General features: G+C 37.8%; 3 protein-coding genes and 1 pseudogene across 3 annotated transcripts; 3 read left to right on the forward strand and 1 right to left on the reverse strand.

The window, feature by feature from the left end:
• The first annotated feature begins 829 nt into the window (after positions 1 to 829).
• On the forward strand, positions 830 to 9,498 carry LOC148929275 (sodium/calcium exchanger NCL2-like). Its single transcript, XM_089069796.1, has 6 exons — positions 830 to 1,185; positions 7,820 to 8,190; positions 8,255 to 8,373; positions 8,448 to 8,679; positions 8,818 to 9,111; positions 9,209 to 9,498. The coding sequence occupies exons 1-6, from the start codon at positions 861 to 863 to the stop codon at positions 9,446 to 9,448; spliced, it is 1,581 nt and encodes a 526-aa protein (XP_088925922.1). The 5' UTR covers positions 830 to 860; the 3' UTR covers positions 9,449 to 9,498.
• LOC148929276 (uncharacterized) lies at positions 1,976 to 6,293 on the forward strand. Its single transcript, XM_089070147.1, has 3 exons — positions 1,976 to 3,466; positions 5,148 to 6,184; positions 6,246 to 6,293. Exons 1-3 carry the CDS (start codon positions 2,218 to 2,220, stop codon positions 6,291 to 6,293), a joined length of 2,334 nt encoding a protein of 777 aa, XP_088926273.1. The 5' UTR covers positions 1,976 to 2,217.
• On the reverse strand, positions 6,329 to 7,005 carry LOC148929277 (uncharacterized; annotated as a pseudogene).
• A 1,889-nt stretch (positions 9,499 to 11,387) lies between the features above and the next one.
• On the forward strand, positions 11,388 to 14,909 carry LOC125197094 (sodium/calcium exchanger NCL2-like). Its single transcript, XM_089056364.1, has 7 exons — positions 11,388 to 11,774; positions 12,959 to 13,117; positions 13,316 to 13,497; positions 13,570 to 13,688; positions 13,774 to 14,032; positions 14,122 to 14,418; positions 14,504 to 14,909. Exons 1-7 carry the CDS (start codon positions 11,423 to 11,425, stop codon positions 14,738 to 14,740), a joined length of 1,605 nt encoding a protein of 534 aa, XP_088912490.1. The 5' UTR covers positions 11,388 to 11,422; the 3' UTR covers positions 14,741 to 14,909.
• Positions 14,910 to 16,414: the final 1,505 nt, after the last annotated feature.

A 16,414-nucleotide genomic window follows, 5' to 3' on the forward strand; every position in this document is an offset into this window, starting at 1 on the left:
AATCATTCCTACGGACAAATAAATTAGGTTAGCAATGAATCAAGAAAGAAATATTTATTGCCTCTACCTTCTACTCCTTCCGCCATTAAATGTCCAATTTTTCCTTTTTAGTTTGTTCACCAATAAATGTCTCATTTTACTGTTACAAAATTTAGTAAGTGGACCATACATTCCATTAACTCAATTCACTCGCATTTAACTATAAAATCAATATATAAAAGTAGGCCTCACATTCCACTACCTTTTCTACCCACTTTACTACATAAAGTCAAACAATTTCTTAAAACACCTGTTGGTCAAATATGAGACATTTAATCATGGACGAAGGGAGTAATTTCTATACGAAGAAAATGAACCTTTTTGTCTAATAATAATAAAAAAAAAACATCTGAAAAAAAGAGTAATATATTGTATATATGCTAGACAACATAATGCTACGTTAATTTTAGTAAATTTAGTAGTAAGTTGTATTACTATAACTAACTATGAAGATCTTCTACCAGTGCAAACCTATTTAATTCTATGCACATATTTTATATGGCTTCATAATTTTATACTAATATTTGCGAGGATCCAAATTAATTTCCTAGTAAACCTTTTTCATGTATTTATTACATTACAAACTCATATCTCTCGCAAAATCAATAAAATAAAAAATACAAAATGCAACACAAAATATGGTACTAATATTACTCAAGAAGCACACGCTAGAACAATACATATAAAAATAAAACCCCCCATGTACGAAAAAAAAAAAATAAAACCCCCACATGCAGCTTCATCCCATTCTACATAAACCCCCAATTAAATCCCATTCCATACCCAAAAAAACCCTAACTCCACATTTTCCCTCCAAAACCATGAACCGACTCGTCGTCGTTTCGTCGCTCTATCTCCTCGCTAGCAGCCAGCTAGCTCAAAGCCGCTCGATCGTGGATGATCGGAGAAATTATCCGGTGTTGGTGACTACGGTGACTTGCGAGCCGGTGTACGGCTTCCTGCCGTGTGCCACCAACGGTTTGGGTTTGTTGTTTATGATCGTCGTGTACAACATCTTGCTGTCTTTCGGCGGGAAATACGTTGCCGCCGGCTCAGATATGTGGCTGCAGATCATCGGCCCGGGCGTCGTCGGAGGTAGCGTCTTTCAGTTCCTCGGCACGATTCCGCAGCTGGTTATAATGCTTTGTAAGTATATATGAATATCTCATGCATATATATTTAACTTTACGCATTTTGACTCTTAATTATAATTCTAATGATGTTTAAAATTGGTCTACCGTATAATTGGGAAATTTGAAATCAAATTCAAAAAATGGTCTAATATTCGTATAATTAGGGTATTTATATTTGCATTTGAGCTGAAATTCGAAATTGGAGTAGATATACATATAATTGAGGGGTTAATGTAGGAATTTGATCGTAAAATACGTGAGTATCATTTATAGTATTCGGTTTCTTTATAGGAGGAATATGTTTGGTAGTGAATAGCGATACGTTTACCATATTTTAGTTTTGAGGAAAGATATCAGAGTAGTGGTTATTTGATTATATTTTTACTGGAATAGAAAGATTGTTTCTCCAGAGAACTAGTTATACTCCGTATTAAATATTAAATATTAATATAAATGGGAGACCAAAAGAAGGGTTTTAGGTATTTTTATTTTCCGATGTGGACGTTAATAAAATTGTTGGAATTGAACATTTCTAAATTCCCACATACTTGGTGTTTTATTAATAAAAAATTGTTTTGTAGACTGTATTAGTATCATAATCATGTTAGGAGTGTTCGGTTGGCAAGACTAAATCTCATGATTAAAAATATGTATCATGTTTGGTTCATAAGATTGACCCTCACAACTTAATCCTATATGAATAGTCTCATGATTATTGTTAAATAAAGAAAAGATTGTGAGCTGCCAATCACATTGATACTCCATATAATCAGGAAAAATAGAGTGATAGCATTAAATATAGATTGATATCATTGATACCATGCCTTGTATGTATTCGTATAACACCTATAAAAAGGGTGCAATATGTCATCAAGGAATACACAATAAACACTCTTTTTCTCCTACATTCCTCCTAACCATGCCTGATATACATTTGAAGATGGTATCAGAGCAGGGGTGAGACTCAGAGTAGTCTCATCACTGTCTCGGACCAATCCCGAACCCTTTAACCAAAATCCGGCAGATCCTGCCAAAACCATAAACCATGTCAGAAAACGATGAACAACCAAAACTAACGGAAACAGAGCAATTTGCTCGAATGTTTGCCGAATTCATGCGCACAAGTATGGCGCACACCCAAAATCAAATAATCCCCCCAGAATCTCCACACAAACCAGAGTCTCAGAGAATTGATTCTTCACCGTTAGTCATCGGAGAAAGACTAAACGGCGAAAATTATTCCACTTGGGCGATTCTCATGAAGGCGGCAATCAGTGGGAGGGGTCTGATATCTCACATCACAGGAGTCCCAACCCCTCCGGCAAGGACCGACCAAACCTTCGAGAGATGGCAGCAAGCGGATCACTGCGTATTTACATGGTTGATTCAGAATGTGGAACAAAAATTGGTCAGCCGTCTGACTCAATACCCAACGGCTAAGGAAATATGGACCAGCCTGGAAGTTACATATGCTAGCGGAGGCGACAAAATTCAAGTCTACGACCTGTACGCAAAGGCAATAACGTTAAAACAAAAGGAGGAATCTTTGGAGGACATATGGACAACTTTGAACGATCTATGGATCTCCATAGACCGGAGACAACCAAATCGGATGAAGTACGCCGAAGATATTGAAATATACCACACCGAGAAACAAGAACAGAGGCTGTTCCAGTTGCTTGTAGCCTTAAACGGCAAGTACGAGAACATCAAAAAGGAAATACTAAGGGTAGAACCACTTCCCTCGGTGGAGAATGCATACGCTATGCTCCGGCGAGAAGACACCAGATCCGTTGTCCTACAAGCAGGTGACTCCAGCACACAAGGGATTGGAGCTGGGTTAGCAGTGACCCATCCGTGGCAAAATCCGGCAGCACACCGCAACCCCTCTCAACGAAGCGGTGGCGGGAATGGAGAAAATTGGAGCAAACGGCCGGACGAAGACAAATCAAAATTGGTGTGTTCTCACTGTGGAAAGAAAAAGCACACACGGGAAACATGCTTTGAACTCCACGGCTACCCGGAGTGGTGGCAGAAGAGGAAGGCCAAGAACAATCCGTCACCGGCACCGTTCAGAGGGGGTCGGGCTGCTGCAGCTGTGGCGGGAGGAGAAGAAACACCCGCTGCCGCCGTCGGAAGCAACTCAGTGGCCAACCGAGGCAGCGGCGGACAGGGAACTGAGGGAATAGCCGTCGGGATAGCATCCGTCGCCAGAGGAGGCGGAGGCGGAGCACTTCCAGAACGGAGAGAATTTTTTGATGTGGAGGCGCCGAATGTGGGAGATGTGGGAGGAGGTAAATTAGGGTTTGAGAATTTATTCTCAAACCCCCCATTCTTTGAATTATACCAATTTAAACCCTACACTAAAAAAACTCCAAAAATTAGACCCCCAGACATTGATAAATTCCAAAGAGACCCCCGAAATGAAAATAAACCCCAAACCGACTCCCAAAATCACAAAAATCCCAAATCTGCCCCACTAATTTGTGAAAACAGATTTCAAGTGCTCGAAAATTTGCCTACGTCCTACGCCTTGTCTGTTTCATCCGAAAATAAAAATGATAAATGGATTTTTGATTGCGGAGCTACTGACACCATTACTTACGATATCACTGATATATCTGATATGCATAGGGCACCGAAAAGTCATATTCAAACTGCAAGTGGAGAATTTACTTCTGTAGAAGGAGTAGGAACTGTCAGAATTTCACCCACTCTGACCTTATCCAACTGCTTATATGTTCCTTCCATGTCACACAAATTGTTATCAATCAGTCATGTGACAAAAGAATTAAATTGCACTCTCCTAATGCAACCAAACTTTTGTCTGTTGCAGGATATCAGGACAGGGGAAATTATTGGACGTGGCACTGAGCGGGACGGGCTGTATTACGTCGATGAGATAGCCCAACAAGGAACCGCCTTACTAACTCACGGATCTGCAAGTAGAGAGGCTTGGCTTTGGCATCGTCGCTTAGGACATCCTTCCACGGGTTATTTAAAAATTCTCTTTCCTAAATTTAATCAAGATATGTATTGTGAAACTTGTGTGTTGGCCAAGAGCCATAGACACTCTTATAAATCAAATAATACCCGGGTTGATTCTCCTTTTTCACTAGTTCATTCTGATGTGTGGGGCCCATCTCCAGTTGTGGGGGGACAAGGGTTCAAATATTTCCTTCTGTTTATAGATGATTGCACACGCATGACTTGGGTTTATTTTATGAAACAAAAAAAATGAGGTTTTTGAACACTTTAGCCATTTCTATGCCCTTGTGCAAACCCAGTTTCAGAAAAATATAAAAATCCTTCGATCTGACAATGGGGGGGAATTTGTAAACTTAAAGATGAAAACCTTCTGTCATGATAAAGGCCTGGTTCACCAAACCACATGTCCATATACCCCAGAACAAAATGGTGTTTCTGAGAGAAAAAATCGCACTCTCCTAGAAATGGCTCGTGCTATGCTCATTGAATCAAATACCCCCAGATATTTTTGGCCTGAAGCCGTTGCAGCCTCCGCCTATCTAACGAACCGATTACCCTCTAGCTCCCTGGAACTCCACACCCCACTAGAAACTCTCTCAACACACGCCCAAATTCCTTTACCCTTGACACTTCAGCCTCGAGTGTTCGGATGCTCAGTTTTTGTCCATATACCGAAACATGAACGAACTAAACTATCACCTTGTGCCGTAAAATGTGTGTTTGTGGGATATGGGGCCTCTCAGAAAGGGTACCGTTGCTTCGACCCCAAGGCCAATCGCATGTTCACTACTCTGAACTGTGATTTTCTTGAGACAGACTATTTTTTTAACCACCTTAGCGGTCAGGGGGAGAGTAGTGATAGTGACCTACTAAGCCGGTTATCAAAGTCAGATCCCTCCGCAGAAGTAGGGCCACCAGGGGAGCCCCTCAGAAACATCGAGCAGATCTCTGAAATATAGCCCTCACCCGTCAGTGACACCATCCAAGGAAATCCTCTACTGATATCCGCTGTAAGTACTTCTGATACATCTCCTGATCATGATGATAGTATTGATAGTGATGCTACTACACATGGTGAAACTGACCATGAGACAGATATTGAGGGGGATTCTGACAACCAAAATGAACCAGAGATCTGTGATTTGGTGGAAGAACAGATGAGTGAAGGAGTTGGAGGATATAAACTACCACCAAGACCCAACAGAGGAGTCCCGCCAAAGAGATACAGCCCAGATGTTATAGGCAAAAAGGCCAAGTACTCAATAGTCAACATGGCCAAAGGACAACTCTCAGAAATGGCTCACGCATTTGAGGCAGCGCTATATGAAGAAGAAGAAATCCCCTGCACAGTAGAAGAAGCCTGGAGACACAAACATTGGCGAGAGGCAATGCTCAAAGAAATGGGGGCGTTAGAAAGAAACGGCACCTGGGAAAAATGCAAGATACCAGACGGAAAGAAGGCAGTTGGTTGCAAGTGGGTGTTTACTATCAAACGAAGGCCAGATGGTTCTATAGAAAGGTACAAGGCACGGTTGGTAGCAAAGGGATACACACAAACCTATGGAGTAGACTATGACGAGACCTTTTCCCCAGTAGCAAAGATGAACACCATTCGAGTGCTATTATCAGTTGCTGCAAATCGAGTTGATGTCACAAATGCTTTCCTCCATGGAGAATTGAAGAGGGAAGTATATATGGAGGCACCACCGGGATTTTCAGAGGGGTACAAGAAGGGAGAAGGATGTCGACTGAAGAAAACCTTGTACGGACTTAAGCAGTCCCCCAGGGTTTGGTTCGGAAGGTTCACCGAGGCTATGGCAAAGTATGGATTCAAACAAAGCCAGTCGGACCATACGCTATTCCTAAAAAAACGAGATGGCCGAATGACTTGCTTGATCATCTATGTAGATGATATGATCATCACCGGAGATGATACAGAGGAGATCGAAAGACTCAAAGGGAGTTTATTTCAAGAATTTGAGATGAAGGATTTGGGGAGCCTTAAGTATTTTCTGGGGATAGAAGTGCTAAGATCAGAAGGAGGAATATTTTTAAGGCAGAAGAAGTACACTTTGGACATTCTAGCTGAGACAGGACTTCTGGACTGCAAGCCAGCCGACACACCTATCGTAGTAAACCATGGCCTACAAATCTCAGAAGGGGCAGAGCTAGCAAACCAAGGTAAATATCAGCGTTTGGTGGGAAAACTCATCTATCTCTCCCATACTAGACCTGATATTGCCTATGCAGTTGGAATTGTGAGTCAGTTTATGCATCGACCACAAAAGGATCATTATGAAGCTGCACTGAGAATTGTCAAATATCTCAAGGGAACAGTCGGACATGGAGTGATGTTCAGAAAAAATGGACATAAAGGGGTGTATGGATATACAGATGCTGATTGGGCAAGCAATCCAGTGGACAGGAAATCTACAGCAGGCTATTTTACCTTTGTTGAAGGTAATCTAGTCACTTGGAGAAGCAAGAAACAAAAGGTGGTCGCACTATCCAGCGCTGAAGCAGAATTCAGAGGAATCAGGAGCGGGCTAATGGAGATCTTGTGGCTACGAAGATTGATGAGAGAAATTGGACTGTCTCCAGAAACGAGCCAACTTTTTTGTGACAACAAAGCAGCAATCAGCATATCTGAGAACCCAGTGCAACACGATAGAACCAAACATGTTGAAGTTGACAGACACTTCATCAAAGAAAACATTGAAAGTGGAGCTGTGGAACTACCATTTGTTCGGTCAGAGGATCAATTGGCAGATATTCTCACCAAAGCTGTGAACTCAAGAAGCTTCACAAGTGTACTGAACAAGTTGAGCTTTGGGGATCCCACCATTCAACTTGAGGGGGAGTGTTAAATAAAGAAAAGATTGTGAGCTGCCAATCACATTGATACTCCATATAATCAGGAAAAATAGAGTGATAGCATTAAATATAGATTGATATCATTGATACCATGCCTTGTATGTATTCGTATAACACCTATAAAAAGGGTGCAATATGTGAAGTAGAAATCATCAAGGAATACACAATAAACACTCTTTTTCTCCTACATTCCTCCTAACCATGCCTGATATACATTTGAAGAATTATTAGTCATAGCCTTCCCCTCCAACTAAAATAATCCCACAACTTAATCCTAGATGGATAGTCTCATGATAATTAGTCATGGCAACCGAACGCCACCTTACAGTAAGTCAATCGTGTTTCCTATAAGTAGTACTCCCTTTGTTCCACAGTAATAGAGTCATTTTGTCATTTTGGTACGTTCCATATATAGTAATTGAGTCATTTCCCTTTTTAGTAAAAGTCAACACATTTTTTCACACTTACTTTACTCTCTCTTACACTTTATTCTCTTTTCATCTCTCTACCTTTTTCATTTTCCACTTTACTCTCTCTTTATTTAACTCACCTAACACAATTTTTCTTAATCTCCGTGCCGAAAAGAAACGCCTCCATTACTATGAAACGAGGGAGTAGGAAATAAGTTAAGTATTTTGTACGTTACCTATAAGAAGTTAAAGTTAAACATGATTTTTTCTTAAGATTAAAAGTTACTTCGATAAAAAAAAAAAATAGTACTACTGCAAAAATGGATTTACCAGCATTAACCACATTCTTTTGTATGTATGAATGACCAATGCAAGTACCTTTGCTTACTGGTTCCGCGGAAGAGGCTCAAGCACGGGTGAGATCAGGGATGGGGATGGTGCTCGGAGGAGTAGTGATTCTTCTAACATTGATATGGGGCCTTACCATCGTTATGGGAAGCTCTAAGCCCCTTGAAAACCAAGAAAGTGATGCTGAGAACAATACACTCATTGAGCATCTGGTAGGCTCCTGCGTCGTTACAGATGACGAAACCAGCTGGACAGCGAGGCTAGTCTTGGCAGCTTCACTTCCATATCTCATCCTTGAGCTTCAAAACATTTTCACCTCATCCTTCGCCAAAAAACTCATCATTCTCTTTGCTCTCATCGTCACGCTTGTTTTGCTCTTCGCTTACATTTTGATTCAGGTATAGATAAGCTACTTTATATATGTTTGTTTCACAAAGTTGATGGAGTATTTATTTTGTGCAGTCGTTCCAGCCGTGGATACAGAACAGATGTTTCGAGTTTATTGTAGATAAATACGCCAAGGATAAGCTACTCAAACTTTTAACAGCAAATGGCAGGCCTAATAGGGAGAAGATACAAAAGTCAGTTCCATAAACTAATATCCTTTTTTGTATTGCTCATCACTGTTCATTAATCCTCACAAAATGCCTAACAGCTTGTTCAACAAAATTGCCAAGAACAACAACAATTCTTTATATGTAACACCTAAAGAAATAAGAGGCCTGGTCTTAGGAGTAAACACAAACCTGCATTTGGGAGAAATCGAATCATATTTTGACACCAACAATGATGGTTATATCGATCAGACAGAGTTCGAAAAAGGCATGAACAAGTTAGTTCGAGCCCTTTTAGGTCAAACAACCACACAAATAAACAACATAGCCCAGGTAAGCGCTGATCACCAAAAATGTGCGTTCTTATCATATTTTGTTTATTTTCTTTCGTACTAAACTGTGTTGGTTACATACTAGTATACCTATATATATATGCATTGTTGCAATTATAGAAAAAATAAAAATATGCAGAATGGCGGTTCAGAGCAGGAGCCGCTGCTAAGTAGAATCACGGTGACAAGCCAAGTTGCGAGCACTTCTTGGTGGAGAGCAACTTTATCATTGGCGTTCGGATTTGGTATTGCGTTGTCCCTTTCAAAGCCATTGATGACATCAATCATGGCGTTCGCTAAAGCAGTGAACGTCTCATCCTTCTGGGTTTCGTATGTGGTTCTACCTCTCGCTCTGCATTATCACACTATCCTCCAAACAATTAATTTGGCCTCAAAGAACTCAAAGAAGAGCAACTCGTTGCAGCTCTCTACGGTATATTTTTTTTATATATATATATATATTCTTCTTATGTGTAACTCAATATACCATCGATGGTTAGACGACTGAGATATATCTTATATTCCAACAGCTATATGGTGGAGTGTTCATGGGCAATGTTATCAGTTTGCTTCCATTCCTCATCCCAGTATATTTTCGCGACTTGTCATCAGATGTCTCGATGGAGCTTCACTTAGTTGTGTTGATATGCATCTTCATGGGCGGATACACTAGCTTCAACACAAAGTTTCCACGTTGGACGGGATATGTAGCGCTAGCTCTATACCCTATTTCTCTAGGGACGGTCTATGTTCTTACCTCTCTTCCTTAATACCCTCAAAACCCCAATATCTGCACAAATTCCTTTGGTGTGTGTTTTATGTCAACGTTGAAGCTATTGTTTCCTTTGTTTTTGTTTTAATTCTGTTTCTAATTAGTTGTAACAAACACATCTCAAATCTCAAATGTAGGAGTACTTAGATTTAGTTATACTAGAATAACATTGGCCACTTGCAGTAGTAGGAGTATTTTAGTAGCAACGCGAAGCATTCTTGGGTAAAAGTGGTCATTTTGATTTTGTGAAGGTTCTCTTCAAAAACATAAGTATGTCTGTACTAAAAGTCTAAAACGACTTATGAATTTTTAAAATACTAATTATCTAAATTAACTAATTAAGACAATCTAAAAATGATCTTGGTGTTTTAAAATCCAAATTTTCTAAAATGAACTAAAACCTCCTTAAAATGACATCCTTGTTTTCAAAATTCTCTCAATCTCATTATTCTATGTTTTGATCAAGTTGCTAAGATTCGGTGCCTAATTATGTACTAAAGGGGAGGTAGCTCTACAACTATATTGGACTATATGCATTAAGATTTAGATTATTTTTCACGGAACTCTATAATCCATAATCTTGGTTAAATTTTGCTTTACTAAATCAATCAAATCAAATATAAAAAAAAAAAAGAGGTTCGGAATACGTTATTTGCACACTTACACTCTAGCACCCGTACGTGCCTTGTTTTCATTTGATGTACAATAGAATCAGAGATTAAGAATCACTACAAATCCAAGTCAATCGTTTAAGTCGTTAATATAAAGAGTCTGGTTAGGTGTAAAAGAATTACTACTATTAAATACTATTGCTTGGAATTGTTAATAAATAATCTTATTTGACCAGCTCACCTATATAGATGAAAACGAGAATAATAACTTTAGGCACGATTAGTGCCTTGGTAATTAGATCGTTATTTCGAAACAAATCTCATTGATTCAATTTGATTATTTACACAGAACACGTTACTATTGTCACCATAGATATATTAATAATGTAAAATGCAGTACTTTTTAAATCTTTCTCATGTGCTCCTTGAGTTCTGGACAGTGCCATATTTCTCGTTACAATTATTTGTATGTACATGTGTAACTTTGACCTTAAAAAGTGTCAGAATTTGGACATGTGAGGAATACTTGTACGCATGTAAATATGTAATATACGTATAAAACTGGGAAAGTTACGTACCCACGCCCAAGTTTTCTCCATTGTCATTATCTAACTCTTTGTTAATACTGAATAGTACTACTATATATTATCTGATTCAAATGTAAAATAGTTATAAACTAGATTTTTTTTTTAAAGTAAATTTGTTGGTTATACTTTCTAATTTTTTATGCACAAAATGAATCTTTATGTCCAATATAAAAAATTATTTAACAAAGCGCGCGGAAATTAAAAAAAAAAACTGTAGTATACATCTAGAAAGTGTATACAATTTAGGAAATTTAGTAGTGTATTTTGTAATCTCTAGAGAGTGCAAGCAAAGGTTATGTCAACTGGAGAGGCTAATGATCAAGAGTGAATATTCTTCAACCCGTGCAAAATATATGTGATGCGCGAGGTCCAAAATAATTTGATTTTGCCTATTGCTATGCACATATATTTTATATAGCTTTTTATTTTAAGATCTAAAAAATCTAAATGAATCTGCCGTCGTGCCAGGATCCAAATTTCATAGTATCCCACGTTCACTTCATATATTTTATTACATTACCACATCACATCCCTCGCAAAATTAATACTATAAAAACACAAAATGCAACACAAAAAATATAATATTCATAAATAGAGTATTACTGTATTTTTTTTCATTTTAGTTTGTTTATAGGAAGATGTAACAACTAAAATAAATCAAGACCCATCTCACACGCAAAAAAAATACATATATAAAGCCCACATGCAGCTTCATCCCATTCCCAATCCATACATCATCAACATTTTCCCTCCAAAACCCTACCCCGCCCGACGATGAAGCGATTCGTCGTCATTTCGTCGCTATTTCTCCTCGCTAGCAGCCACCTAGTTGGCAGCCGCTCGATGGCGGATGATCGGAGCTCAGTATCCGACAGCGGCAACTATGTGAAGTGGCCGCTGGCGGAGACTACAGTGACTTGCGAGCCGGTGTACGGCTTCCTGCCGTGCGCCACCAACGGCTTGGGTTTACTGTTTATGATCGTGGTGTACATTATCTTGCTCTCTTTCGGCGGGAAATACGTCGCCGCCGGCTCCGATCTCTGGCTGCAGATCATCGGGCCGGGCGTCGTCGGAGGCAGCGTCTTTCAGTTCCTCGGCACGATTCCGCAGCTCGTTATGATGCTTTGTAAGTATTTATGGATTTCTTATTTTGATAAATCAATTGGCTAATTAATTATCTCGTTCTTGCAAATTAAGAGTTCAACACACGCAAGATCTCTTCATTATTTGAAAACAATGAATCTGTAGTATATTCTCTTTGATACTCCACTTCACAGAAGACACCAATTGGAGATCCCTGGTAAATAATTCAGTAATATTCTGATAAAAATTGTTATTATTAAATTGGCAACCTCTCACCACGTTTTTTGTACAAGTAAAAGTCGTCGAATGTCACACAAAGCGAATATTAAAAGTTAAAACGGTGAATATTTAAATTTGTGCAACATGATTATGTTTTGTATTGAGTCGTGCTGGTAGGTGCATAGAAAAAGGTTGTTAGAAGAAACTTTTATTTTTATTTTTATTTTTATTTTTATTTTTTTGCACTTGAAGTTTTATAATAGTCGAACCCTAATTAATTGGATTTAGATTGTAAAACACCATTGAAGTAGCCAAGTAGGAATATCTTTTTGAGTTGGGAAATGGGGGACATGAGATCAACCATATACTCAAATTAGTTTTTATAGAAATAATGACTTATATTTTTAGGTTCTAAGCTGTTTTTACAATAAAATATGATTGGTTTGCTACTACGATTGAAACTGGTTTTTATACCGCGAGTGGTTATTTATGATTTACTCTCTCCGTCCCCGATTAATTGTTCCTCTTTTCCATTTCAGTCTGTCCCTCTATAATTGTTCCACTTCATTTATACCATAAATGATAAGTAGGTCCCACATTCTACGTACTAACTCATTTTACTCACATTTTATTATAAAACTAATATAAAAAGTGGGTCTCACATACCACTAAATTTTTCAACCAACTTTTCTTTATATTTCTTAAAATTCGTGTCCGGTCAAAGAGTGACAATTAATCAGGGACGGAGGGAGTGATCATTTATGAGCCGATTGTTGCGAAAATGGGTTATACATGGAAGATATACTCAAATCACAAGAAAATACGAGTATAGTACTATTAATTATTCAGATTAATAGACTAATATACTATACCGTATAGATACATGGAGGATTACCTATCATAATAAAATGTACTCTAGCAATAGTATTTTTCATTTCCGCATTAAATTTTCTAACAATACCAACATTAAGTTAACCACATTCCATTTGTATGAATTACCAATGCAAGTACCTCTGCTTACGGGTTCCGCGGAAGAGGCTCAAGCACGGGTGACGTCGGGGATGGGGATGGTGCTCGGAGGAGTAGTGATCGCACTAACATTGATATGGGGCCTTACCATCGTTATTGGAAGCTCCGACCCCCCCGAGGAACAAGAAACTGCCCAAGGTGCTAAAAACTTCTCTCTTTCTTACACCATATATTGTACTACTATTAAACAATATCACTAAGCATTATACTCAGTGTGCATGTTAACCTAGTGGTAATATGGTTAATGTTCCCGGATTTGAATCCATTGTGACACCGTTTTTAATTTATGTTCATTATCAATAATGAAAAACAAAATCACTGAACCTCCTATTGCAGGCTATAACCTTGTCACAGATGTCGAAACCAGCTGGACAGCGAGGCTGGTCTTGTTGGCTTCATTGCCATATCTCATCCTTGAGCTTCAAAATGTTTTCACCTCCTCGCCGGGGAAAAAAATCCTCATTCTTATCGCTCTCATCATCACCATTGCTTTGCTCCTTGCTTACGTTTTGTTTCAGGTATGAATAACATCTCCACCTCTTCAACATGTCTCTTTTACAAACTTCATAGTAGCATTTTTTTTTGTGCAGTCGTTCCAGCCGTGGATACAGAACAGATGTTTCGAGTTTATGATAGAAAAACACGCAAAGGATAAGCTACTAAAACTTTTAACAACAAATGGCAGGCCTAATATTGGGAAGATACAAAAGTCAGTTCCATAAATTTTCATCTTCTATTTCTCTTCATAAATTAATTCTAAACATTAATCCTCATAATTAATTTATGCTAAACAGGCTGTTCAACAAAATTGGCAAGGACAACACTTCATCTGTAACACCTGCAGAAATCAGAGTCCTGGTGTTAGGAGTAAAGATGGAGGATGATGACGTTAGCACGAACCGAGTTTTGGATGAAATCACAGCATATTTTGACACCTCCCGTGATGGAAGTATCGGTCAGGAAGAGTTCGTATTAGGCATGACCAACTTGGCTCTAACCCTTTTAGATTTGACACCAGAACAACTAACAACACCAGGAAACAACATATCCCAGGTAAATCAGAAGAGCATATCACTATTTATATGTTATCAAAATCTTAATGTAGAACGAATAACCATTATTAATGATTGGTTGTTAAGTAGAATCCGGAGCAAGAGGCGTTGTTAAGTAGATTCACGAGCAGAAGCCAAGCTAAAAGCACTTCTTGGTTGATCTACGTGAAAGCAACTTTATCATTGGTGTTCGGATTTGGTATTGCGTTGTCCCTTTCACAACCATTGATGACATCAATCTTGGGATTTGCTGAAGCAGTGAACGTCTCATCCTTCTTGGTCTCGTATGTGGTTCTACCTCTCGCTTTGCACTATAACGGTATCCTCCAAACAATTAAGTTGGCCTCACAGAAGTCGGAAAAGACCAACTCCTTGCTGTTGTCTTCGGTATAATTTACATATAATTAACTCAATATGTACCTATGCAACAAGAGTTAGCTAGATAACTGACATATATCTTATATTCCAACAGCTATATGGTAGCGTGTTCATGGGCAATGTTATCGGTATGCTTCCATTCCTCGTGCCAGTATACTTTCGCGACTTGTCATCAGAGGTCTCATTGGAGCTTCACTTAGTTCTGTTGATATGCCTTGGCATGGGCGGATTCGCTAGCTTCAACACAACATTCCCACGCTGGACGGGATATGTAGCAATTGCTCTATACCCTATTTCTCTAGGGACGGTCTATGTTCTTACCTCTCTTTGATCATAGCCTCAAAACTCAAATATCTACACAAATTCCATTGCTCTGTGTTTTCAGGAAAAGAATAAGCAATCATCTCTGTAACTTTGTTTTCATTTTTTGTATTGTTAAAATATGCACTAGCTCGCATAGAATGAAATATTAGCATCTAATTTCACACACTTCTTCAATACATGATACAGTATTTGTTATGAATGTATGTGTGGATTCAATAATCAAGCCCACACTATTATTCAATTCGTAATTATATATTGATAGAAATTTAGGAACCTTTAATCATTCATTTGTCTTTTTTCAATTGACTGGTCCCAAAGCGGCTGATATGACCAACCAAATCGTTTTCAATTTACAAACTTTGCTTAGATTTTTTAGTTTGAATTCACAGTTGACAAATAGCTACACACCACTTCAAGCATTTTTAATTTGGTAAAATCTTTTACCAAAACATGATTGGAATTGTATAATGACTTTGTATGATTTTTTTTTTGTCCTTTTCTGTTGTTCAATTTTCTCCGCTTGCCACTATTTTCTATTTTTCCTTCTATCTTAAGCGTTTATAGCCCATAATTATTCGATTTTTTTAGAGTTGTTGTATACGCATACTAGTAATTCTTTTTTTTTTTAAGTTGTAGACATACTTGTGCATCTAAGCAACACACCGATTTCAGTTTGTAAGTTGCAAGTTTTTGGGATTAAGCTACATGGTTTCCATTTTTTGAGATTGCAAAAAAAAAAAAAAAAAAAAAAGTGACTCGGACTACAATCTACTAATTGAAATAATGTCATCGGAATAATGTATTGTGGCGTGGACTCTTGAACTAAATAACCTTTTTAGTATAAAAGCAAACCAGATAAATACATATTCTTGGTATAATAGCATATATCATATCTTATTAATTATTTCTCGTTAATTTCGAAAATTTGATTTATGTATGATTCATGATATGGCCTGGCCTCATGCCTAAAAGTTTGAAGAAATCACTATTTGTCCGTGCATTTCCCAACTTCCCTTTATGGCCACAAATAAGGTTACAACTTACAAATTTACAACTCATGAGGGATATGCTGATTAGCTTCGCTCTCTAGAAGTTTCTTAAATCCATTATTTTTTTCTGAATTATTTTTAAAAACTCCAATATGACCAAAAGATTCTGAAAAAAATGAAGAATATGGAGTATGCGTTTAAAAAGTAATGAGAGGATATAAGTTACAAATTTATGAGTAACCGATACTTTTTGGTTGTTGCTTTTATTTGGTTTAGTTTTTTATATTTTGTAGTAATGAGAGGAGTATTATTGTATCTGTGTAATTGATTTTTCAGCATTGACTTTGTAATTTGTATACTGTCTTTTTAGAGTGGTTTAAGCTTATTAATTAAATAAAAAGAAGTCCTTGTCATGATCTAAGGAAGTACGCGTAATCTACATTTTCTTGACTATTATATTAGTTAAATTACTTAAATAATCAATGATAGAAGACACTTTGACACAAGATAGAAATCCAGCATAGATGTAGCAATATTATTCATTTTTATAATGTAATTAAATAAGGTAATGTTGATGAAGTGTCACTTGCCAGGTTTTACTAAATGAATTAAATATTCCAACTTACGTATATTTCATTCTTAGGTTTGGTTTCTTGAAACTTATTTTTCTAAATACACAAATTTCAATCATA

Source organism: Salvia hispanica, chromosome 4 (assembly GCF_029641045.1).
Source record: "Salvia hispanica isolate PSC_SH4W2 chromosome 4, Shi_PSC_v1, whole genome shotgun sequence".
NCBI lineage: Eukaryota > Viridiplantae > Streptophyta > Magnoliopsida > Lamiales > Lamiaceae > Salvia > Salvia hispanica.

Excerpts from the sequence above, each read along its gene's own strand:
- LOC148929275 (XM_089069796.1), top strand. The coding sequence starts at position 861 with ATGAACCGACTCGTCGTCGTTTCGTCGCTCTATCTCCTCGCTAGCAGC. Across the intron at positions 8,374-8,447 it reads AATAGGGAGAAGATACAAAA|CTTGTTCAACAAAATTGCCA; the intron begins GTCAGTTCCATA and ends AATGCCTAACAG. Across the intron at positions 9,112-9,208 it reads ACTCGTTGCAGCTCTCTACG|CTATATGGTGGAGTGTTCAT; the intron begins GTATATTTTTTT and ends ATATTCCAACAG.
- LOC148929276 (XM_089070147.1), top strand. The coding sequence starts at position 2,218 with ATGTCAGAAAACGATGAACAACCAAAACTAACGGAAACAGAGCAATTT. Across the intron at positions 3,467-5,147 it reads TGTGGGAGATGTGGGAGGAG|GAAATCCTCTACTGATATCC; the intron begins GTAAATTAGGGT and ends ACACCATCCAAG. Across the intron at positions 6,185-6,245 it reads AGTATTTTCTGGGGATAGAA|CTGAGACAGGACTTCTGGAC; the intron begins GTGCTAAGATCA and ends TGGACATTCTAG.
- LOC125197094 (XM_089056364.1), top strand. The coding sequence starts at position 11,423 with ATGAAGCGATTCGTCGTCATTTCGTCGCTATTTCTCCTCGCTAGCAGC. Across the intron at positions 11,775-12,958 it reads GCAGCTCGTTATGATGCTTT|TACCTCTGCTTACGGGTTCC; the intron begins GTAAGTATTTAT and ends TACCAATGCAAG. Across the intron at positions 13,118-13,315 it reads GGAACAAGAAACTGCCCAAG|GCTATAACCTTGTCACAGAT; the intron begins GTGCTAAAAACT and ends CTCCTATTGCAG.